The 26,115-nt window shown below is 49.7% G+C and overlaps 1 protein-coding gene across 8 annotated transcripts in view; it reads right to left on the bottom strand.

Moving 5' to 3' along the window:
* The window catches only part of CDK5RAP2 (CDK5 regulatory subunit associated protein 2), a 178,690-nt gene that overhangs the window by 107,940 nt on the left and 44,635 nt on the right, over positions 1 to 26,115 (bottom strand). For all 8 annotated transcript variants that reach the window (XM_043870667.1, XM_043870665.1, XM_043870673.1 and 5 more), the window contains 6 exons: positions 25,631 to 25,785; positions 21,243 to 21,405; positions 20,047 to 20,100; positions 19,081 to 19,200; positions 16,230 to 16,322; positions 9,123 to 9,341 (listed from right to left, as the gene is read on the bottom strand). In XM_043870667.1, coding sequence (XP_043726602.1) covers positions 9,123 to 9,341; positions 16,230 to 16,322; positions 19,081 to 19,200; positions 20,047 to 20,100; positions 21,243 to 21,405; positions 25,631 to 25,785 — 804 coding nt within the window. The remainder of the gene's footprint in view (positions 1 to 9,122; positions 9,342 to 16,229; positions 16,323 to 19,080; positions 19,201 to 20,046; positions 20,101 to 21,242; positions 21,406 to 25,630; positions 25,786 to 26,115) is intronic.

Here is a 26,115-nt window from a genome sequence, read left to right as displayed (position 1 = left end):
CTGCAGTCAGTCAGGCAGGACTTAGCAACTGAACAACAACAGATCACACCACCTCAGGCCTGCGGTCTCAGCCCTGACCGAGCAGCCGACAGCCTACAGACGCTGTCTCCACGCGCCGGCTCTGGATGACAGCTCACCAAGAGACGTCCTGAGCGCTGCTGCAAGCTCACCTGGAGTCACCTGTCCTCAAACACGCAAGGAGACCAGAGAGGCTGAGGCTGAACCGCCCTGGAATCAAACCCGCCCCTGTCAAAGCACATGGGATCAGCCAGTTGGGTGACGGATACAACTTTAATTAGATTTTGGGGCTGTAGCCAGTAAACGCATCCCTGCAGAGCTGAGGGCCCAGGTTCTGAAGCACGCACTTGTCAGAGTAGCAGGTGACAGGTCTCATAACAGGCGAGAGCGTTACGAGACAGTCTGGGGAACAGGCTAAACCAACGTCTAATAACCGGGGTCCTCAGAGAAGGAAAAGACTGTGACTTGCTCCTCTCCTCCCCCGACTCACCCGGAGCAGCACACAGCACGCCTGAACCAGAGACAGCAAGCGTGAAACCAAGATTTACCTCTGTTGTCCTCCACTACGTACACAGACACACACGCACACACATACACACGTGCACACACATACACACATATACGCACATGCACACATACACAAACACATGCACATGACACACGCGCACACATACACACATAGACGCACACGTACACACATGCACACATACACACATGTGCACATGCACACACACACAAGCACACATACATACACATACACACACATACACATGCACACATACATACACGCACGCGCACACACATACACGCACATGCACACACATACACAAACACACATGCACACACATATACATACACATAGACACACGTGCACATACATACACACATATGCACACACATACATGCACAGACACACATATACACACATACATATGCACACATGTGCTTGCACACATACATATACACAAGCACACGCATGCACGCACATACACACATGTGCAAACACATGCACATGTGCACGCACACACACACACAGAGAAGCACCTTGAGTCTCCACAGCCAAACGAGGTTATCAAAGCCAGAGATGTGAGAGCAAGGATGTGAGAGACCAGGCAGCAATTCTGTTAGAACACAGAAAAGATCAAAGCGTTGGTCACTCAGTCGTGTCTGACTCTTGTGACCCCAGGGACTGTAGCCCGCCAGGCTCCTCTGTCCATGGGATTCTCCAGGCAAGAACACTTGAGTGGGTAACCATTCCCTTCTCCAGGGGATCTTCCCAACCCAGGGATCAAACCCTGGTCTCCCACACAGCAGTCAGATTCTTTACCATCTGAGCCACCAGGGAAGCCCCAGACCACAGAAGCTAGGACATTTTATTTTTATTTTTTTTCCACGGGTGACAGGGGCAGTGTTTATTGGTGTAGGATCTCCTTTGATTGCCTCATGGAAAGGTTGGGTCATAACTCCTGAGTTAACTTCATTTGGTTTTGTTAAAATAAGAGCCTCTAGTGTGGATATATAGTTATCCCAATCCGGACCTGACCCTTCTGGGCGTCTGGACTTAACCCCTCAGGCCCTGACTGTCCTCTTGCAGGGGCCCATGCTGTCCTCCTTTTTGACAGCATAAAGTCCCCTCCTGAAACTCCAGAACAGTGCTCAGTGTTCTGGAATTCACGAGGGAAAGATGGTCAGGATAGGTGAGAAGCAAGTGAAGAACAATCTACCCCAAGGCATGGACATGTCTCCTCACCCTGATTTTTTGCATTCACTAACATTGGGCCTTTGAGGATCACAAAACATTAATAGACATGAAACTGGTAAGAACAGCAGTGAAAGTTCCTTAATCTTCAGGTCTCATAAAATCCCCGCAAAATAGGTGACTTTCTGCTCCCCTCCTGAGATACATATGCCCTTGTCCAATACAACCTCATAAGATGCTGCTGCTGCCAAGTCGCTTCAGTCGTGTCTGACTCTGTGCGACCCCATAGACGGCAGCCCACCAGGCTCTGCCGTCCCTGGGATTCTCCAGGCAAGAACACTGGAGTAGGTTGCCATTTCCTTCTCCAATGCATGAAAGTGAAAAGGGAAAGTGAAGTCGCTCAGGTTGTGTCCGACTCCTAGCGACCCCATGGACTGCAGCCTATCAGGCTCCTCCGTCCATGGGATTATCTAGGCAAGAGTACTGGAGTGGGTTGCCATTGCCTTCTCCATGAAGCTAGGACATTTTAAACATCACAGTCAGAACATCGACTTGGGAATATCGGGGGTGGGGTCTGATTGTTTTTCGCAAAGGCCTCCTGAATTTCTTTAAAGAGTTATGGGTCCCTCTGCTGGTGAGGAGGTGTAATACAATGAAGGGGATCTATCTGTGAGACCCTCACTTTTTGACCTTGTCTTTTCTTTTTCGCGAACAGGACTCCCGAGGTAGAGGCTGAGCTTGGATTCACTCGAGCCTACCAACAGTGGCCGCAGCAGTGCAAATACTCGGCAACTGTCCCTTGAATAAACAAATGCGCAAACTGCAAATGACAACACATGCTGAGGTGCCCAGCACCGGGTGACTGCAATCACATGCAATTAAAACAAAGCAACAAACAATGAACTGACTCTCCCAGCCAAACGTCTCGGTGTTCAGGCACCATCAGACACCGCGAATTCAGACGCCTCGGATCCAAGCTGCGTTTTCAGACAGGCACTGTCTCCCTCCAAAGAGCTTAGGAGGGGCACAGTGAGGCGGCAGTGCACGGTTTTGGCACGAGCGCCGGATGGTTCGATCACATCCAAGAGAGGCTGGCTCGACCCGTCCTGCTCACAGGGGACCGCCGCAAAGGCGTCGAGTGAGAGATCGTCTCAAGACAGGGCCGCAGTGTTATTTCCCGCTGATTTTGTAATTCTTGTCCAAGAAACGAGAATAACGGGAAACAGCGAGACAGTCCCGGGGACTGAAATCCTAAATACTTACAAGCTTACCCAACTTGGACGACACTGATCTGGCCCTGGGCAAATTGCTTTCATTGAATGGGGCATTGTCAGGGCCCCAAGTACTGCTCAGAGAACGCTACAGAAACCCACCAGAGGCAATACTTCCCTCGGGCCTCGGCACCAGCAAAGGCGGTCCCTTTATCTTAACGTCTTCATCTTTACAGACACAAGACCTGGTAACTGAATTTCCCTTTTCACTGTCGCTGCCAGGAACTGCCCGCTGGACGTTAAGTCCCGCCTCGAGCACTGCGACCACGATCACAACAGGTATTTCTCCTGCCTCACCTGATTCCATTCCACTCGTTGCCCTCATTTTTGTGACCTAATGCATTTAATTTTATGACTGTCCATAAACCTCTGAAAATGTTTCTGAAACACAGAAAGAAAAGACAAGTTTGAAAGCTTCAAATAACCCAGATACAAGTTGGGTGGTCTTGAAAACAGATTATTGTGGTCCACTGAAAAGATGAAATTGTATCAGTCTTCCTTTTTGCCAAAAGCACAGTATGCTTAACATAAATATTGACGGTCTGCCATAGCCTCAGCATAGTATCTTAGGCAAAGTTCTGAAACTAAAAAGAGCCCACAGTCCTGGATCCATGTCACATTATTTATCCTCTTCTATGTGACCATGATCAAGCCATTTAAATTCTTTTTTTTAAAAGCCATTTAAATGCTGAGCCTCCGGTTAATCTGAAAAATGGGAATAACCTGTTCTATGCCCAACTGCAGGGCTGTGAGCAACAAGGGAAAGATAGGCAGTCTCTTTATTAACTGCAAAGTACTCCAAAGAAATCCACACCTAAGAAATCATATTTGCTTTATTTCTACCACTCTGATACCAATTTTCACTATCAAAAAGGATGTTGAAGATTGAACTGAATGTGAACTGAGAAAAAGACCAATGTCTGGAACTGATTTTCTTTCTTTTTTATTGGAGTGCTCCTGAGCGACCAAGCACACATCACTGCTTTACTGTTTTGTTCGTTTCTGCCCTAAAACAAGGTGAGTCAGCTGAGAGTGACGTGACGGCTGCTCAGTCGTGTCCGCCTCTTTGTGACCCGTGAGCTGCGGTCCGTGGGATTCTCCAGCCCAGAAGACTGGAGTGGGCAGCGGTCCCTTCTCCCAGGGAGCCTCCCCACCCAGGGATCGAAGCCAGGTCTCCCGCACGGCAGGCGGATCCTTTACCAGCTGGGGCACCAGGGAGGCCCGAACACTAGAGTAGGTAGTCTTTCCCTTCTCCAGGGGATCTTCCCCACCCAGGGATCGAAGCCACATCTCCCGCACGGCAGGCGGATCCTTTACCAGCTGAGGCACCAGGGAGGCCCATATGATACACACACCCCTCCTTCCGGAGCCTCCCCACCCCCCCTCCCTCCAGGTCACCACAGGCCCTGAGCTGAGGCCCCTGTGCTGTGACTCAGGTCCTCCCAGCTATCTACTTGGGAACAGGTTTTCTTACCAGTGTTTTTCAGCTCTACCTGTGGGAGGCAGGGGAGTTCAAGTAAATGCTGATTATTCAAGAGTCCTGGTGGGGAAGGCTTCGAATATGCACCCGGACAGCCCAGAAGCCACACCTGAGGGCCCCATTGCAGAGGAAGAGGCTCCTTCTCTTTTCCCCTCTGCCCTGGCTTCTCGGAGCCGGTCTCTCAGGCCATGCACCTGTTCTCATCTTCCTGTCTCCGGGCTCTCTGCAGCCAAGCCATTCTCCAGACGTCCATCAGACAAGGCTCTCTAAACTGCACCCCTGACCCTAACAATCCTCTCCTTAAGTCCCCCTCAACGGGGGCCGCACTGCCTAGGGGTCACGTCCACACCCCCAAACTGTGACAAGGCCCTCTACAATCCACTCTCTCTCCAGGTTAAAGCACCAGCCACTACCGCTCCAAACTCTTCTTCCGCCAAACACCACACTCTCTCGCACCTGTGTACCTTCGTCTCCTGCACAAAACCCCCCTCTCCCGTGCCTACATCATGACCTTCAACTCACAATTCAGAACTAGTTCACAGGTCACTTTCCCCAGGACCCTTCTCTGGTCCTGCTCTATGCTCTCACGGGTAGTCTGTCTCTATCTCCTCTCGGGAGCTGTCCCCAGGCCGAGCAGAGGGCCTGCACAAAGCATCCGATGTGGCTGAATGCAGGAATGGAGTCCTTTCCTGCGCCAAGCCAGACACAGGGGCCACCAAAAGGCCTGGGTTTCTGTTTGTTTCAGTCCAAAAGCAACGGCAATAGCAGCTGCTGCGTGGGAGGCTCTAGTTAATAAAGAGCTTAGTTAACAGAAGCAGCTGATAAAACACACGAGGCTTGTGGGCCACACTCTACCTCTGCATGCATCCTTGCCCCATAAGGTAAAGCCACCCCCAGCACATTTCCCCAGACCCTGAACAAGCCAGTGCCCCCAGGATCGGGTACAGAACACACTGATGAGACGGACACGGCGAATTCTTGGGATGAAGCCAGAAGTAGAGATGCTGCTGTGATACAATACATGCACCACAAAGAAAAAAACACGGCCAGATTGTCTTGTAAGAAACAAGTAGGACTTAATGTAGCAAAGCAGCTGTGATGCGTCGCAAGGATGCTGAGTCAGAGGCATGCGCATCTGAGGCGAACACAGAGGCGCTGGCAACCAGGGCCCTGAAAGACAGCCGCGCTCTCTCCGGGGAAGCGCTGATCCCCTCCCAACACGGGGCTCTGGGGGAGGCCGCCAGTGACGGAGCACAAGCTCACACCTGCACGCACGCATTCTGACGAAGAGCGAGCCTGTGAGCCGAGCTGAACCTCTCGGTAGCTCACCCCTCGGGCCTCCTGACCAGGGGATGAGTGCGAGAGTCCTCCTTCCTCTCTTGCAATAAACTGAGGAGTGGCCATCCCACCAGGCCTGGCAGTGGTGGGTCCAAGTGCTTGGAGCTGGAGTTAAGTGGACGCTAGAAACAAGCCAGCTCTCAAGACACAGACTCGGTCCTGGCAGAGTTCCTGTCAGCTCTGTCCTTCCAAGTGTTTAGTTATCCAAGGTAATAGACTCCTTTTTCTGCTTAAGTTCCCTAAGGAACTGAGTTTCTGGCCCTGCAAAAAAAGAAAACCTCCCACCCAGAGTAGACTTTGATCCAATCCCTCCCTCTCCCCGTCATATGCCCCTTCCACTTTCTGTCAAGCATTCCTTGCCTCCTTATGAAGATAGATGCATATTATTTAGAAATCTTCTTATCAACTGCAGTGCAAAATTCCTTTAGGAAGCATCAGGGCTTTCATGAATAAGTGAATTATGGAGCCAACAATGTCTAACAATACAAGGATAGGTAAATAACTTACAGCGTACCCTCCTTGATATACAGTTATACAGCCATTTCAAATGTTTACCAAGAGTAAGTTATAAGGTAAAGAAACAATTACATAGTTTACAGGTTTGTGTGTGTGTGTGTGTGCACGCACACGCACACACATGTCTACGTAGCCCCCAAATCCAATTTCTACTGAATAAACATTTTTATAATGATAGTGGAGAACAGAGGGGATAAACTAAACTAAGGGAGAAAAAAAACTATCCAACAGTGAAGGATCTAAGAATTGATTATGAAAATTGACCTCTACAGAAGGACCCCTTCTGGCCAGTCTTTTCTTTACTCATCTATAAAGCCACATGACTCAAATCTCACACTGATCACTCAACTTGAGTGTCATCTCCTCCAAGAGCAAGGAATGTCCCCAACCCCTGTGATCTAATGTCTGATGACTGAGGCGGACCTGATGTTATAATAACAAAAATAAAGTGCACAATAAATGTAATGAGCTTGAATCATCCCCAAACCATCCCTCCTACCCCCTGTCCATGGAAGAACTGTCTTCCAGGGAAATTGGTCCCTGGTGCCAAAAGTTTGGGGACTGCTGTCCTAGGAAGTTTTCCTGACTACTCTCTGCCACAAGGATCTTCTGCACTGAATACATAAGCTGCATGAATTAGCTCTGGGTTTTCCACTGCTTTGCATTTTGCCATGTATAACAATTTCATCTCCCTTAAGAAAAAACTAAAACATTCAGAGGCCGTGCCACATATTTACATCAGCATCTAGCCCAGATACATTTGCTGTTCAACAACACCGCATAAATACGAGAAAAACGTTTTTTAATAACATGCAACAAACTGGTAGACTCCAATACTGCCAGTGGCAGCATAAATTAATCCAGCCCTTTGAACAAGTAACGTGGCAGCGTGATTAACTAGTGTAAAATATTTGTGTCATCTGGCCCAGTGACCACACTCCTCAGATCCTTGGGAATTCAAGAAAACAATGCCTTACTGCCCAAAGATGTGTACTGTGGTATTACTGAAATGGGCAAACTGTCCAAGAGAGCAAGAAATTATCAAGTAAATCATGTGAAATCTACTCGATGAAGCGTAGGCAGCCTTCAGCGGGACTGCCCTCGAGCCTACACAACACGGGGAGATGGCCATGAGAGAGAAAGGCCCAGGGGGGCCGCTCGTGGTAAAGCAGGTGACCAGACAACACAGAGTCTGATCCGACTGGGCCCCCCATGCAGCAGGGCTGAAGGGTGATCCTTTAGGAGGGCTGTGGAACTTCAGGCGACATTTTTTTTTAATTTTCCTAAGTTTCCATTATTGCTGTCTTGCTGCCTACTGAAATTTCTGTTAAAATAGACAAACAGTGATGTTTCACTCCTCTTATTGGTGTCAGCATCTGGACTTCCAACTATGGATCCTGATGTCCCATCCCTGCTAAGGGCAGCCCCCAGAGGACCCTGGAACCTGCGGGCTCTCCCTGGAGCCCTCCCATACTAGACCTGCCCCAGGCCCCCATGCAGGGCACTCACTGAACCTGACTGTCAGTGACCACTCAGCCTCAGAGCCCATCCTGCCCAACTGCACCAAGGCCTGGCGTCTAGATGTGACTCTCGGGATACTGAATGTGAAACATGACGTGCGTGTGCTCAGTCATGTCCGACTCTGCGACCCCGCGGGCTGTCCCCTGCTAGGCATCTCTGTCCGTGGAATCTTCCAGGCAAGAATACTGGAGTGGGTTACCATGTCCTGCTCCAAGGATGCTGAATACTGAAGTTTAGGTATGACAGAAATCACAACAGAAGACACATGTGTTTGCCTCAAAAGGCTGTCAGCTACGATGGCCAAAGACAAGGTCCAGCCCCAATTTCCATGCACAGTAAATGGATAAATAACCATAAACTCACACGCTAGAGCAGCACACAGCAGTGAAAATAAACGAAACATGGCGATATAACACCAGGTGAGTATGTCTCTCAAAAAAAATAAATATAATAGAAACTGTAAGAGAGAATTTTTGTCTACCAAATTCAGAGAGAATTTTTTTAAATACTAACACTCAATGCTAAATAGAGCAGTCTTTTAAAAAGATCACTCTCCTCTAGGGAGTGTGGTGTAATCTTCCTGGAGAACAATTTGAATGTATCTATAAAATAGCATTAAAAATATGCATAGTCTTTGACCGAGTAATTATGCCTTTATCAGGAAATAATCAGTTGATTAAGTATTTATGTACAATGATGCTTCTTGCAGCACTTGTTATAAAACAAAAAAGAGTGCAATGAACTATACACCCTACAGTAAGGACAAGTTAAATAAGCAGCGCATTCAAGTGATGAACCACTGTGTTCACATATTTTAAAAAAAAATGTTTCTCAAGAAAACTCATAATGGACACACACCAAAACAGAAGAATAAAAAGCAAAACAGACACAGAAATGCATTTCAGGGACGTCCCTGGTGACCCCGCGGTGAGGACTCTGCGCTTCCAATGTCGGGGGCTGGAGCTCACTCCCTGGCCGGAGAACTACAATCGCACATGCCGCATGGCCAGGAAACTTTAAAAATGCATTTTCCGCTCGATACTAGTAATGTGCACGTGCGTGTCCGTGTCTGTGTGAGAGAGAGAGAGAATAAAAGGACCGGAACATCAAACAGTTAGGACCGGTCATTTCTAGGTGATGAGAAGATGAGTGAAACATTTTCTGTTTTGGGGGCTTTTCTAAGTTTTCAGCGATGAATATCTATCTCCCTAAAACCATAGCCAGCCACACAGCCCCCAGGCTTGCGCCCCCATTCCAGAGGGCCAGCGGCGGCACTCACGTGGACGGCGTGCTCTCCCCCGCCCCTCTCTCGGCGGGCTGCCTCCAGCGCCTTCCCCAGCCTCTCCCGCTCCTGCTGCAGGCTGCTCAGCTCCTGGGTGACCTTCTTAACGCTTCTGCGCAGTCTGCGGTTCTCTGCGCTCTTGCTGAGGTTTTCTGAGTGCAGCTCAGCCAAAAGGGCTGCCTTTTCAAGCAGAGCAGCCTCGTAATCTTCAGACCCCTAGAAGCAGAGGGGGAGGGGAGCTGGGTTGATTGTCACAGCTCAGTGAACAAACCAAGGCACAGGTGCTCCTTGGCCACCCTCAGGGCCGGCGGGTGGGGGCGTGGAAACTAACATAAATAACATTCAGGACCCAAAGAAAAATTATATGAAGGTTATGAAATAACACAGGGTATTCTTTATGTTATGATGTTGATATTAGGGGGGAAAGGCTACAGTTATTGTGTAAAAGAACTTACTTTTTTTTAAGATGATAAAGAAAAGCACAAATGTCAGTAACTCTCTTTGGTGGGGTGGGAACACATGATTTTTTTTCTTTACTTCTCTGTATTTTCAAATAAAGGGTTAGCATGTTATTTCTATAATAGCTTTAAAAATTGTTATTTTTAAAAGATAGAAGGTAAAGGATTTTATTTAAAAGGCAGAGATGGAGTCAAGCACAAGCAATGTTCATCTCTGTTAGGATGGCTCCAGCCCAGAGTCATCCAGAGAAAAAGGAATGGTCGGTCGGGTAACTGACCGCCACCACAAGAGGCTTTAACTTCAGCAGAGTTAGATGTCTAAACGTATCAAAAACAGGTTTATTTCATTAATACAGTTCAGCAGAGAAAATACGTGACTATCAAGCATATGAAAAAATGTCATAACGCACCAATAATCCAAAAGAGCAAATTAAAAACGAGACTTCATATAACAAGGGAGACTGTTTTAATGAGAATACCCAGTGCTGGCGAGCTCATTGGGAAATGACACAATTATCAATCACCTCTCCAGAACTGGCCAAGCACCCAGAAGCCAAGAAATACACTGTTTGACCGGAGCGCACGCTGACGGAGCCCCTGTGGGCAGGTTACAGACGCCGAGCATGTGTACAACGTGCAAACAGGTTCACAGCCATGCCCGTAATTCCATTCCTAGGATCCAATCTCAGGAGAAGAATTCAAAATATAAGGGGGGGAAAACTTTATATACAGTCATTCATCACAGAATTACTTAGAACAATAAAAAATAAACAATCTAAGCATGCAAGAATATGAAAAAGAATAAAATATGACAAAGCCACACGATAAAATCTTAAAACCATTATTTACAAAGAGCTGATAATATGTGAAGCAACAGTTAGAACTGGACATGGAATGACAGACTGGTTCCTAACAGGAAAAGGAGTACGTCAAGGCTGTATACTGTCACCTTGCTTATTTAACTTACATGCAGAGTACCTCATGAGAAACACTGGGCTGGATGAAGCACACACAGGAATCAAGATTGCTGGGAGAAATATCAATAACCTCAGATATGCAGATGACACCACCCTTATGGCAGAAAGCGAAGAGGAACTAATGAGTCTCTTGATTAAAATGAAAGAGGAGAGTAGAAAAGCTGGCTTAATACTCAACATTCAAAAAAAGAAGATCATGGCATCGGTCCCATCAATCCACGGCAAATAGATGGGGAAACAACGGTGACAGACTTTATTTTCTTGGCTCCAAAATCAGTGCAGATGGTGACCGCAGCCATGAAACTAAAAGACGCTTGCTCCTTGGAAGAAAAGCTATGACCAACCTAGACAGCATATTAAAAAGCCAACAATGGTCCATCTAGTCAAAGCTATGGTTTTTCCAGTAGTCGTGTAAGGATGTGAGAGTTGGAGTATAAACGAGATCCAACCAGTCCATCCTAAAGGAAATCAGTCCTGAATAGTCACTGGAAGGACTGATACTGAAGCTGAAACACCAATCCTTTGACCACCTGATGCCAAGAACTGACTCAGTGGAAAAGACCCTGATGCTGGGAAAGACTGAAGGCGGGAGGAGAAGCAGACGACAGAGAATGAGATGGTTGGATGCTATCACCGACTCAGTGGACATGAGTTTGAGCAAGCTCCGGGAGCTGGTGATGGACAGGGAGGCCTGGCGTGCTGTAGCTGATGGGGTCGCAAAGAGTCAGACACAACTGAGCAACTGAACTGAACTGATAATATGTGAATATTTCTAAGTCATGATGTTATATTAAAAAGAAAACCAGAAAATCAAACTGCAAACGAGCTAAAAAATAAAAGCTATGCCAGAAGAAAACCAGGGAGGAGAATCATCAAAGTATTAATAGTGGTTGAGTGATCACCTGATTTCCCTTCTCTCCTTCTTTGTAATCTTCGGAGAAAAAATTATATACTACTCATAATAGAAGAAAATAAACTTCTTTTAAAAATGTGTCTTTTGAATTAGATTGAGGACAAGATTAAAAATTTTAGAGCAAGGGACACTTGAGCTGTCAGGGTCTCGACGCTGACTGTAGCACAAAGGGACCGGCCCCCGCTTCTGGGCCGTCCCAAGAGATCTACTTCTGCCTCCACCGACAGAAAAGCCCAGGTGTTCACAGAGGCGGGCTATAACCACAGTCGCTTTGGAGGTGCAGAGGCTCTGCTGTCCGTGGGCCCCGACAGCCCCGCCACCTGGTCCCACGTTTCCCCAACTACCGTCGAGGACACGGCACCTCGTAAGATGGAGGGAGAACTCCAGTCAAGCTCCAAAGTGGGCTCTACAGAGGCTTTGCTTTCAGTTTCCTTTAAAGCTGAAATAAACAGAAGCAACGCGAAAACCTAGGTCACGTTCCACCCCACCCCACAAAGTAACTGGGGCAATGCTTATTTGCCCCAAAAAAGACGACAAACACTGATTTGGGAAAATGCTCACCTTGAACAATTTTCATAGTTACTTTTTATTAAGCACTGATAACACATGAATGTCTAAACCAGGCACTTTTACAAGTATTGTATCTCTGTCTCCCATACCAATCCTGGAGAAGGCAATAGCACCCCACTCCAGTATTCTTTCCTGGAAAATCCCATTGACAGAGGAGCCTGGTAGGCTACAGTCCATGGGGTCATGAAGAGTCAGACACGACTGAGCGACTTCACTTTCACTTTTCACTTTCATGCACTGGAGCAGGAAACGGCAACCCACTCCAGTGTTCTTGCCTGGAGAATCCCAAGGACAGCAGAGCCTGGTGGGCTGCCATCTATGGGGTCACAGAGTCGGACACGACTGAAGCCACTTAGCAGCAGCAGCATACCAACCCTACAAAATACACGTTATCATCCCTCTTTAAGTCACTAAGGCTCAGACTGTTAAATGACTGGCCTGTCTTCAGACCATAAGGGATTAAACCTGGGATTCAAATGACTCTAGAGGCCGTGCCCTTTCCAGGGCATTTTCCACCTCGCCCATTCCAGGGAAGATTTCAATTAACACCAATAAACTACAAAAAATTAAAAGAAGAAGACTGAATTCAATGGGGACGGCTAGAGATAAGAATACCAGTTCAGAGCTTGTTAAATATACAGCAGCAATGGTTGTTATTTAAATAATAGATATTAATAAAATGATCAAAGTCCTGTGGGAAAACCATGTAAATAACAACACAAAGCCTCTTTAAAAAATCTATGTTCAAAGAACTCAAATTCATACAACTGATTCACTTCATAAAAATACTTGCCATGTTAATTTTCTCTTAGATGGCCCTTTGGAAAGCTTCTTTGGAGAGATTTTTTTTTTTTTTTTTACCTTCTCCTGCATGATACCCTGACTTCTGGATTCCACTTCATCACCCAAGTGCCTAATGAACAGGTGGCAGACATCTGGCCCAGTGAGACAAGGTCAGAAACTAAAGCCCAAATAATATTAAACAAATTGTTCTCCACAGTGTAAAAATGATGAGTTCGCTAAAAAGAGCAGAAGGCCCAGAGTTCCAAGGCCGGTTCAGGCTGTGTGACCAGGGAGACGTTAGTTTCTCTAAAGTTCGTTACCTTACTTGTGAGACTGATCGCTATTTCACAGGATTGCTGTAAAAGGTAAAAGATGATAACATACGGTCTCATTTCAGCTGGTGCAGGATAAATAAATCTGGGCCCCCTCTTCCATCACTTTCTCTACTGTCTTTCAATCAACAGATAACATGGAGAGTTTCCTCAAGCTAAAGGCTACGTGTATGTCATTAACAGAACCTGAAAACAGACCAAAGCAAACACTACTGTAATTTTATGCCAGAACTACGTCACCCAACTTAAGGATGAGTGACGTTTACTGAGCTACTACCTGTGCCCAGATACACATTCTATTTAACCCTGGTAAGGACTAGGGGACCTAAGTGTGACTATCTGGATTTTATGATGTGTAGGCAGACTGGAGAGTTCAAATACCTTCCCCAAGACGAGACAAGTTGGTGAAGCAGAGTCAGATGCAAGTCCATGTCCCACCCCACATTCTTCCCAGTGAAAATAATATGATACATACAACGGACTATATGCAGCTGTTTAAAAAGACTGTATAAAAAGCACAGACACACACACACACGCACGCACCCACAAGTGAGTGATGTCAAACTGCTGAAACCTGAATGAGGACAACAGACTGACCAACATCCTGGTTATGACACTGTCCTACGGTCACACAAGACGCTCACTGCGGGAGAACCAGGTAAAGAGCGGACAGAAATTCATACGTGAATCTGCAATTACCTCAAAATATTGTTTTTTTAAAGATTGGCCTGATCTAAAAAAAAAAAAATCAGGATTGGTTAGATCTATAAATACTGCTATGGCAAGAATGTTACATGAAAACAAAAGACTACAGAACAAAATACATAATGATGCTATTTTTCAAAGGTGATACATATATATATATACATATATGCTTTGAAAGAGTTAAGGTGTTAACAGTGAATATCTTCAGATGTGATTTTACTGGTGACTTTTATCAACCTCTTTCCACACTTTTAAATATTTTATGAATTTCTTGCAATGTGTAATTTTATTTTTATAAAGCCATGCAGGGGGTGGAGGAGGCATAACCCTGCCTCCAATCTGAAAATACATTGTTCTAATGGCTTCAGAGGTAGCACGGCCAGGCCGCACTGCAATCCTCATCGTCACCCTGTGATCAGAACTCACGTCTCCGCACTGCGGCCAGAATCCCAGAGTCTGAATCCCACTGACCGCGGCTGCGCTGTCAGGCTCAGCGCCAACCTTGTGAGCTCCGGCTCTGACGCCACAATTAGTTCTAGTCACGTAACATCCCAGAAAGGTCCCCCAATGTGAAGGACAATGCATTTTCAAGGGTCTGTGCAATATATATATACCTGTGCAATATATATATGTGCAAATTATATATACCTTGTAATGAACAAGCCTGGGTCTGGTATGTGTCTATTCACACACATGATCAGAGTAGAAAAATCACGGAGCTGGGAGTCAGACTTGAGCTGAAGTCCTGGCAACCTGTCAAAGAGGTGGGCGCCCCACCTCCACGGCGAAGGATGAATGAGTGCTCTCTGAACAGCCGACAAGCCAGGCAGAACCTGAGGTGTTTCGACAGTGTCTGCTCTTCACACTTCTCAAGATGCGAAACCTGGCCGACACTGAACTACAAGACCTCAGAAATCACCCTGACAGTCTTTAGGACTGAGAGTTATGAAACTAATAAATACACGTAACAAGTCGGGGTAACATTTAAATGTGTAAGACTTTCCTTTCCTTCAAGGGCCAATAGCAAGTAAAATATCACAGCTCTTATAAGGATATCTGGTCTTTGCTCATCAATTGCCAATATATATTTTTTCCCTAAGGAATGGGTAATATGGATGGTTTTCCTGAGAATTCAGCTTTTAAGGCTTGTTAATTTCTAAGCAAGTTAAAAAAAAAAAAAACTCAGTGCAAAGTATAATCTTGGCTCCATTTCATCAACCACCACCAAAATAGTTGGGAAGGCAAGGCTGAAAGTCCCAAAAGAGAAATGTATCTCTCCTTGCAGTACACCAGGATTGAAACCAAATTACTTCAGTTACTCTTACTGTGAACTGAGGCTCTGAAAAGATAAGGCATGGGATATGAATCTTAGGAACCAAACAGTCTTAAATTAGATTTAACTCCTAACTTCTACTTTATAACTAAAAACAACATGAGAGGGAGAAGTGGGAGCAAAGAGTTTCAAGGTGGTATGGGCTTCATCAGATGATGGAGCTTTATCAATTAACCAGTTATTAGTAGCAGGTAAACACTGTATAACATGGGAAGAAAATGCTAATTCCAAATACAGAAGTGTAATTAACAAGAGAGAGGGAAGATCGGAGGATGACCAGCACAAGTCCTTGCAGTCCCATGTTGAAGGGAAAAAAGAGAACAGGCAGGTCAACTAACCATGGCTTGGAACAGATACCTGGCCAGGAGCAGGAAGCCCGGACCAGCCGGGCTCAGAGGGGAGGTGGGGGGGACAGGGAAAGCACCGGCTGGGGCGTGAGACTGACTCCAGGGTCACATCCCAGCTCCTTCCACTATGGTGACCCTGAGCAAGCTCCCTGATGCCCTGAACCTGGATTTCCTCCGCAGAGAACGAGGGTATGAACAGGGCCCACCTCGGGGCGCTGCTGGGCAGACTCGCTGGGCTGATCCGCGCGGCACAGGGCTGGGCACGGTGTATGCTCAACAGAGGCCAGCTGTTAGGATCAGCAGTTACTGCACGTAAGCCCTGGCCCTTGCAAAGCTGTGCGTGCCCTTGCTGAAACTTCAAAAACCCCTCCAACACTGGCCTCCCCACAGGCTTGTGCCGGTTAGATGAGATGACCCACACATCTCACACAGGCTACTCCAACTCCTGAGCCTGGGCCTCAGCCCGGCACTCGCGGCGCTGGGCTCAGCTGTCGCCGTCTTCATGTCGGACTGAGGACGGGCTGGCGAGTGGCCCACAGCTGCGGGAGAAGCTCCTCCCATCAGGCCGAGCCAAGTCTGCTCTCACGGCCCCTCAGAGCTCCCTGGGCTCCTCCTAGCGGCACGGTCCTGACCTCGCAGGGGTAAGGATCACAGGGAGGACCACTTCAAACAAAGCTAACACTTACCTGGAATTTCTGGGTCTGTGCTTTCTGGGGGGCCTCTTTGGCTTTAGCAAAGGCAGCACTGAGTGCTTCGATTTCAGAGTTAAGTTCTTCAATCTGGGTAAAAATAAGGAAGAATAGCCGGGCATACAACTGGGATCTGCTCTCTCTGCATTGCCCAATGCCGTTCCTGCTGAACTGGGAGCCCTTATTGCCGAGGGCTCTGCAGTCAGAACAGTGGGACTTCTCGTTTGGAACTTCCCGTCTGCTAACTGGACGATGTTAGGAGAGGCACTTCACCTCTCCGAGACTTCACCCCCCCGTGGTAACACGAGGATGCCACACTCACTGTTACGCTTGAACACTGTGATGTGTACAGGTGCTAGCTTAATGTCCCGCTCACGCTGAGGGTTACTATTGTGTTACCCAAAACGTTCCTTGGGGTTTTCTAACCATCCTACAGAAAACCCAAACAAACTTTTTAGCCAACCCGATACTACTGTTCCCAGAGATGACCCACCACACCACCCAGCCTGGCTCCTCCCAGAACTCCGCCCCCTCCAGTGACCTTCTCCTATGGCCCAGAGTCAGCCAGGAACTCCCCAGCCACCCCCTGGCCTCTGTGAGAAGCCAGAGTTGCCCCACCACCCGGGGCCCTGCACAACGGTGAGCTCCACCTTCAGCTGGGTCCTGAGCTCCCAAAACATGAGACAAACCCTGACTGCAATTAAGAACCAAGCCTCCACTGCAGCTGACACCAGTGGCTGCTCACGCTCCTGCCTCCTTGGCTTCCCCAACCCCAGATTCCTGGTTATTAGCATCCTGACCCTGCGGCCACCTTCCTCTCCTTATTCGTGAAAACTGTCAACCCCTGCAGCCCAAGGCTCCGCCTTCTTTCCCACCCTAGGCTCTCCTTGGGTAAGGAGACCAGCTCTCAGAATTTCCCTCACACGTGTAGAAGACTGACTCCCAGATCCACACCTTCAGGCCTGGGCCTTCTCCAAGTCTGGGACTGGCATGTCGACCTGCCTCCTGGACTTCTCACCTGAAGAGTCCATGGGCTCCTTGGAGTTGGCACTTTGTAAACAGTATTCTTGCCTGGGAAATCCCGTGGCCGCAGGAGCCTGGGGGGCTAAAGTCCACGGGGTCGCAGAGGCAGACGCGACCTCATGACTGAACCCCCACAGACAGGCTCCTCGCCTCCAGGGCCGCCCCGTCTCTCCATGACCCTCCAGGATCCGCGCTTGTGAGGGAGCGGGTGACGCCACCACAGCCCCAGGCACGCAGCCGGAAGTCACCCTGCGCTGCTCCTTCTCTCAAGTCCTACATCTAATCATCAAATTTCCCCAGATCTACTTCTCATTTTTCATTATTTCTAATCTTACTTCTTGAATAAGCCCCACCCACCCCCCCTACTTGCTGTGATCACTGCTGACTCAGGCTTTCTGAACTGGGGGGGGCTCGCCTCAGCTCCTGGCCTCCCTGCCTCCACCCTCTCCCTCCGGCCACCCCGTCTGATCCGTCTCATCCCCCGGGAGGGGCGTACGATCACACCCCTCCTGCTGCAGCTGCTACCCGAGCAGCCCCACCCCCGACTTCCACCAGCACCGCTGCCCCGCACGCACGACCTCTCTGGCTCCTCCTCTCCTCACGCAAGCTCTGTACCTGACGCTCAGACAAGCTTCAACTGTTTTGCTTCTGCAAACATACAAGGAGCTCTTTCCTAACTTAATGCTCTGGCCAACGTTCTCTCCTCTGCACGAGATGCCTTCCGCATCTCCACCTGCCTTCCCACCTAACGCTTGGTCCTCCTCTAAGGCTCAGCCCAGGCACCTGCTCCCAGAGGAGGCACTCCGCTGCGCTGCCCAGAAGCCCCAGAAGTCACCGAGGGCGCCTGCGGTGGCACGCCCACGTCCTCTCCGAGCTGGGCCAGGCCCGCTCCCTCCAGCCCCAAAGCCCCCTGCGTGTCCCGCAGTCACAGCACCTCACAACGCCTTTTGTCTCCACGAGACTTGCCGGCAGAGCTGCGCTTCCTTCTCTGTATCTGTGCAGAGCAGTGACTGATGCGTAATAGATCACGATCCTCACAACCACAAGAACACAAAGAACCATTAGATCACGATCCTCACAACCGCAAGAACACAAAGAACCATCGGTCACCACCTTGGATCCCCAGGGCAGCAGGCCGGTAGCAAAAGTCAAGGGGGACTTCCGGCTGGGGTGACCGGGGATACGGTGGTACCACCAACGCAGACAAAAGCAAGACAGAGTGGAGCCTCATGGCGGGATGAGGGCGGGGACGGAGGTGCTGGGTCTGGCTAGAAAGGACCAACGCGGAGGAGCCTGTGAACACCAGGTGAGATGTCAGTCACGGCCCTGTCTCCCAAAACACCACTATCTCAATTTTCTACTGTCTTTCAAAGGACTGGACCTACTCTTCAACACGGTAGCCACTAGCCACTGGGGCTCTTGGGCACTTGACATGTGGTCTGTCTGACTTGAGATGTGCTAAGCCTATTCGGACTTCAAAGACAAAAGTCCGAGTTTAAAAATGGTAACTACCTCATTATTATTTTTGTTTTCTGGCTTACATGGTGAAAGGATAACATTCGAACTTCACTTGTTTCCTTTTACTTCAATGTGGCTGCTAGAAAATTTTAAATTCCATCTGTAACTCACATTATATTCATACTGGACATCCCTGGATTAGCCTCTACAGAAGAACTTCTAACAGACAATACAACCCTTCCCCTACTTTCCGTACTCATCTCAGCTCTCTTATAAACTTTATACCTACAGCTAAAAATTTAGGGTAAGACAGGCCAGTCACAGAAGCTAACAAAGAAAAATCTCACTTCGGGTGTACCCAACATACCTCTTTTTCCTTCGCCTTTAATGCCATGGTTAGACCCTGAATGGCTTTATCCCTCTTTAAACTATTTTTCTTTTCCGTAGCAATTTCTCTTTCCTTCTCTCGCAGGTCTTCCCGAAGTGCCTAAATTAGATTAGAAAGAGATTCACTAAGTTGATGCGTTCTAACCAAAATGCACTGTAAATATATCTTTAAGAGCACACTCAAACGCAGTTATTCTATCTTCTTCCTGTCAACCTGTGATTAACGTTTCCAAGTAGTGCTGAGCGTCGCGGCATCAGCTCCCAGTTACCGTGTTACCGCTCCCGGCGACGGGGATGGGTGGAGAAAGGGAATCAAATCAGTTAGGATGATGACAGCTACTCCCACGGGAAGGACTCTAGTGCCTTCTGGAGCCTGGATTCAGTCACAGCAGAGCCTCGGAAACCGTACCGGGTTATTTGGGAGAAATACCAGATCATTAATTTCACTCCTTAATGCTACAAAAGCTAGCAGAGAATCTGGTTTGATGGAGACTGAATATACACATTTAGAGTCTGAGTTCATTTCTAATCACCACTGCCTCCCTCCCAGGCTGTTGTGAGGATCAAATGAGATGATGGACATGAAAGCGTTTTCTCTGCTGCAGGCGTGACTCAGACGTCAGCAGCTGTGACTGGGGGGCCCCCGAACAGGGGCTCTGCAGTCAGACTGGTGGGTCCAAATCCTTGCTACACCTCTTTCAAGTCTGTGACCCTGGGGATGGGACCTCACCTCTCTGAGCCTCAAGGGTTACACCTGCAAAATGGGAATGCCCACTCCACCAAGGCATCGCCGAGGTTACCAAACCCTCTCTCACGTGCCTGAGGTTTAACTGGCAGGCAGTGCACTCAATGACTGACACCTACCGTCACACAGAATTACCTGCTGCACTCAGAAAAAAGCCGAAGGATACATCCTCAAGACATTTTCAAAATTGTATCAACATACCTGGATCCTCTCTTCAAAGCGATTTCTCTCCTTTTCCCGCTCCATCTGTGCAGCCTAAGAAAAGGCATTCATTGGTGCCCAGAAGGAACCCACAAACCAGGAGCTCCCCCAGAACAGTGAGAATGAGCACTTCGTTTACTTTCTGTTTCCCGCTGCTGAGGATCTTGTGAACCCAAGCATCCACTCCTTATGTCTCACCTGAAGTCTGCCCGAGGGAAGAACATAAAGACAAGTAACCCCCGCTGGCTGACCACCAGCCCCATGGAGCACGGACCAAGGAGCTGCCGGATGGGGCAAAAGCCACTACTGCGCAGCACGCGGGGGGCGAGAGGCGTCAGGCGGAGGGGCAGACGCAGGCCCGCCACAGCCAGAAAGCAGCCAGGGAGGCGGGGGGTTCACGGCTGGGTCGGGACAAAGACGAGCCTGCTCCACTGAAAGACTGAGACCTTCCATGCACTTCGACGCGTCCCTGGGCACGAACGGACCCGCAGCCACCCTGGGTCCAACCAGAACCAGAAGATTTCCACCGGGGCTGCCTGCACCCCCGGGCCTGCCCACCTGCTTCAAAACAGCCGGCTGTGGGAGCCCTGGACCGAGGGCAGGGGGCCCGGGGGGCTGCGGGGTCTGAGCCAGGGACCCACCTCTTGGAGCCGGGGAGAACAGAACTCTCCGAGCTGTTTCCACACTCAACGAGGGGACCATGAGCTCCGCCTCGCAAGGCGCCAAGATTAACTAAGGTGCAGTGCTGACCCGCTTCGAGTGCTGCCAGGCCCCGATGCAAGTTACTCCCATTCCCCACCGCCTCTGAAGCTTCAGACCAGAGCTGGCCTCAAGCCCGCCTTTATCCCCAGCGACAAAACAGGTCCGTACCACAACACCACCCTACAAAAAGTCCCATGGATGAAAATAAAGTTCCCAGGCCACAGCATATTAACACATGGTAAACAGAGGCGTACAGCTATGGACTGCATGTTTAACCATCTCTACAAAAACCCGAGACTGCAAAGAAAAAAACCGCCAGGGCCCCTGGCAAAGGAGGATTTCTGCTAATTCCTCAGCTGACAACAGGGACCTGATATTTCGAAGGCCAGTGTGTGTGAACTTCGGGGACCGGGTATGCACTCATTTCCACTGGGGGGTCTGCTCGGGTAATTAAAGCCCCCCCCGCACCCCCCAGCTGTGTGACGGCGCCTCACCTCAGCCTCCCCCTCCCTGTCTCCCCTCAGAGCAGCAGAAAGTCCTTGGAGTTCTCCAGACGACGCGGCTTCATCAGGAGATGCCATCTGAGATTTCTCCTCTTTAAGGCACTGAATTAAAGCGTCTTTGCTCTTCAAAGACAGCTTCAACTCCTCAATCAGTCTGAAAGAGAACACAATTTAAATATTAATTCTAAGCTGTTCCCTTAGCTCAGTGGAGCAGGAGGAGGTAGGAAACGGGGCCAGACACCTTCAAAGGAGACGTGTCCAAGGACTGAGGAGTTGCATCTTGCATGTGGGAGATTAAGGGCCAGAATTCACGGGCCTCAGCGGCCCCCCACCTCCAGCCCGGCCGCGGTCAGTCCACCGCTCGGCAGCCAGACCACGGCCAGAATTCACGGGCCTCAGCGGCCCCCCACCTCCAGCCCGGCCGCGGTCAGTCCACCGCTCGGCAGCCAGACCACGGCCAGAATTCACGGGCCTCAGCGGCCCCCCACCTCCAGCCCGGCCGCGGTCAGTCCACCGCTCGGCAGCCAGACCACGGCCAGAATTCACGGGCCTCAGCGGCCCCCCACCTCCAGCCCGGCCGCGGTCAGTCCACCGCTCGGCAGCCAGACCACGGCCAGAATTCACGGGCCTCAGCGGCCCCCCACCTCCAGCCCGGCCGCGGTCAGTCCACCGCTCGGCAGCCAGACCACGGCCAGATCGAGTCACCCTCCTGCTCAAAGACTTTCATGAGCCCCCACTAGCGACCGCCACGGATTATGAATTTGGGCCAGGTGTGTGGGGGCGGGGGGGGTGGACCATGAAATCTTCTCTCCCAAGGAGATCTGGCAGTAAGACTAAGGAAACAGGGAAATGGGACCAGTAAAGCAGAACCGCCGCAGTGAGCCTGAGAACACAGAGAGCGTCTCTCCCAGGCTGCTCAGGGCAGCGGGTAAAACAGACTGGCTGCCAAAGTAAAGGTCCAACTCCTCGGCAAGGCACTCAAGGCCTTGGCTTAAGGGCCAAGGCGGCCGGCGGCCCTGCTGACGGCCACCCTCTCCGCGGACCTCCGTTCTGAGGCTCGAGGCCGCCCGCACTCCGGCTACCTGGAACCCCCTCACAGCTCTGCTCCCACCCCCACCTGATGGACGCCCACCCGTTCACCGGCCACGGTCAGCCAGGCCCCCTCAGGTAGAGCAGAGCACGTCCCTCTCTGGGTCACCGAATTACTGCTTACCCCGTAGGAACTGCTCCCTGACCTCAGCCAAGCTATTTAACCTCTGAGTCTGCATTTCCTCAGCTATAAAGTGGGGACAACTCGCTTATGTGGAATGAAGATAAGCTATTTATAATGCTCCCTGGCTCCAGGCACACGACAGACCTCGACAAACAACAGTGGCTGTGATTACTTTAAAAAAAAAACATTCAGCATTAGCATTTTGTTAGAGGACCCTCAGAAGAGTCTTTCTAGCTAGGCCTGGAAAGCACCTCGGAGGACAGAAAGAGCAGCGGCTCGGAAGTCTGAGAGCTTCCTGGGCGCAGGAGGTGAAGGGGAGGTGTGAGCGGACAGCAGCTGAAGTATCCAGCAAAGCGGATTGAGTATCTGAAAATTCCTGTCCACCTACACAAGTCCTATACTGAAATCCTAACCCCTAAAGGTGATGGGATTAGGATTCGGAGGTGGGGCCTTTGGGAAGAGATAGAGTCATGAGGTTGGAGGCCTCATGAGCAGCAGCGTGACTGGAGCTGCTGGAAGTCCCCTCGGGCCAGGGGCCGGGGGGCACAGCGAAAAGCCCGAGGCCCAGACCAGGACCCTGGTCCAAGCGCGCTGGACTCCCAGCCTCCAGAACTGTAAGAAGCGCATTTCCACTGTTCACAAGCTGCCCATCAGTGGCGTTTCGTCATGGCACCCCAAAAGGACGAAAACAATTGAGCATAGCAGGGACCAGGCAGCGTGGGGGCAATGCCCCCCAAAACCTGGAAAGAGGACTAAGACTGCTCTCTGGGGTTTCACTCTGAAAGCATCACACAGTCAACGGGAGAGGAAAAAGTCATCCAACTGTACTTAAAATGGACTTGTCGTGCTGCGTCTAACTTACACTTCAATAAAACTGACGTGTTTTAGTTACCTTAAGAGGACTTCCCTGGTGGCTCAGATGGTAAAGCATCTGCCTACAATGCGGGAGACCCAGGTTCAATCCCTGGGTCAGGAAGATCCCCTGGAGAAGGAAATGGCAACCCACTCCAGTACTCTTGCCTGGAGAATCCCTTGGACAGAGGAGGCCGGTAGGCTACAGTCCACGAAGTCACCGAGGAGCGGACCGTGGCCAACCCGGAGCACCTGCCCGGCTAAGGGAGCAGCCTCGGCCCAGCACGACCCTGGCCCAGCCCCGCCGCGAGGAACAGATGGGAGGACCACACAGGCAGCTGCAGAAGCCCCCGGAGCGGACCACGTGCTGCGCTGTGCTCAGTCGCTCAGTCGCGTCCGACTCTTTGCAGCCCCGTGGACTGCAGCCCACCAGGCTCCCCTGTCCAAGGGATTCTCCAGGCAAGAATACTGGAGTGGGCTGCCATGTCCTCCGCTAAGGGACCTTCTCAACCCAGGCCTCCCACACTGCAGGCGAGCTCTTTACTGACTGAGCCCACAGGGAATACAGACAGAGAGCAAACCCAGGGAACTTCAGGAGACCACCGTGGCCGATGACGGCTCAGGAAAGCTACTGAAACACTGAGGAATGAAGCAGGCCTGCTTCACTAAATAAAAGCAACAAATATGCCCCAGGTCATTAAATGAAAGAAAAAACAAGTCCCCACCTTCTGCTGATTGAATAATCAGTGCTGACAGTCCTTGTTTGACCTCTCGGGGTCAGACACTCCTCCCCAACACAGAGGAGGAGCTAGTGACGCAAGCCCGAGGTTTACCAGAAGAATGAGGAAGAAAGCGATCTTTCCCCTCCCCCGCTTCAACTTTCTTTTGATTATAAAACTGTAGCCCACTTACTCCTCGGGACAGAGCCCTCTCACCTGACCACTTGCAACTCTCACAAGCATCTGATATTAATAAATCTACTTCTTGCCTATCACTCTGCCTCTCGCTGAATCCCTTCTGAGCTGAGACACAAAGAACCTGAGCCTCTGTAAGTCCAGACACCAGGTGAGTGAGTCTAATTGAAAGACGGTGGGTTCAGATCCCAGTCTAGGTTTTAGCTGGGTTTGCGTTCCCACGTCTAAGTCCCGCTCAGAAGTGCGTGGTATCACTGCCACACCTTGTAGGTTTTTAAGAGAAACTGGAAATCTAGATTTTCACATGAAATTAGAAATTTTTCTTCCTAATGTTAGCAACAAATTGAAAGTTTTCAAAATACTGTGTAGGCCAAAAATAAGTGTCTGTGGGCCATATTTGACCTTCAGGGCTCCTCCAGGCCCACTGCCTTAGAGACACAGACTAGACGTAAAGCCAGATTGAAGGAAAGCAAGCAGGTAGGTCACCTACCTTTGGGAAGGGTGGTAGGAGCCCAGGACACAAGCCAGGTCCTCCCAGGGAGGGCTCTGCTCAGCGGCGGCCGGTCACGTGACAGATCTGGCTCCACCTCACCAGGGCATGACCACAGATCCCTGTTCATCCAGGTCTGTGCTTTGGAACTCACCTCTGACCTCAGTTTAGCTTCCTGGGCAGGCCGCCTTCAGGGAGGGAACACACTGACTCTAGCCCCAGGAGCGTTCCACCATTGGGAGGGTCACACCAGAGCCAGCAAAAATGCAGGGCTGGCTTCGGGGAGGGTGGCAGGGGCCTCTCCACCCGAGAGACAGTTGCACGTGCAGGCGTCTCCTAAGTTACTACCTTGCTTCATCTTGTGAACAATATGTCTATGCCTTCCAAGATTGTTTTTCCCTTTTTCCTTTGGCTACCAAGAAGCTTATGGCCAAAACATGAATGCTAAATTTAGTATGAGCAGAACTTTTCAGCATGAATTTCTGCCTACTAACCCTCTATCCTCATATCACTACCCGATTCCTTTTATCCTGACTTTATCTCTAGTTTTCTCACTACAGGGACCAAGTAGAAAAAGAAGGGAACAAGGATAGGAAGGGGATAACTCCTTCCCTTGTTTTGGATCATGCCGTGCTATGCTAAGACACTGCAGCCGTGTCCAACTCTTTGTGACCCCGTGGACTGCAGCCCACCAGGCTCCTCTGTCCATGGGATTCTCCAGGCAAGAGTACTGGAGCGGGCTGCCATTTCCTTCTCCAGGGGGTCTTCCCAACCCAAGGATGGAACCCATGTCTCGTGTCTCCTACACTGGCAGGTGGGTTCTTTACCACTAGGGCCAGCTGGGAGGCCCTGTAGGGGATCATGCCGCCAGATAAAAGGACGTCAGAGCCTCACAGGGGTGCGGGCCCACCTGTCCTTCTCTCCCAGGACCACAGCCATCTCCAGGTCCCCCTCGCGCATCTTCTTCATCTCTGAAAGCTTGCTTTCCAAGCTCAGTCGAAGAGCCTTCTCTGATTCTGTCCCAGCAAAGGCCTTTTCCAGTTCTGCTTGGGCGGCTTTCACATCCTAGAGTTAAATTAAATGCATTTGATGCAGTTTTTCAATACAATTGGGAACATTTTGAAAGGAAATTGGATTAAAATATAAATATTTATGACTTTTTCTCCGGCACATTTCCCCTCCCTGAATTGTACTACACATGGGGAGAATCAGTAATAAATACATTTACCAGCCATTTTCCCCCTCTTATATCCTGAAGAATAATAGGCATTTCCAACAGAAAAGACTCTACAAGCACCGTATTTGGGGTTTTGAAAAATCGGATCAATATTTACAGCTTCACTGAGTACGAAGAGGAATGTGCTTCTCAATACCTAAACATACATAAATTCCTAA

This window comes from Cervus elaphus, chromosome 16 (assembly GCF_910594005.1).
Source record: "Cervus elaphus chromosome 16, mCerEla1.1, whole genome shotgun sequence".
Classification (NCBI taxonomy): Eukaryota; Metazoa; Chordata; class Mammalia; order Artiodactyla; family Cervidae; genus Cervus; species Cervus elaphus.
Note: the sequence above shows the minus strand (reverse complement) of the source record. Positions and strands in the feature narration are given on the sequence as shown.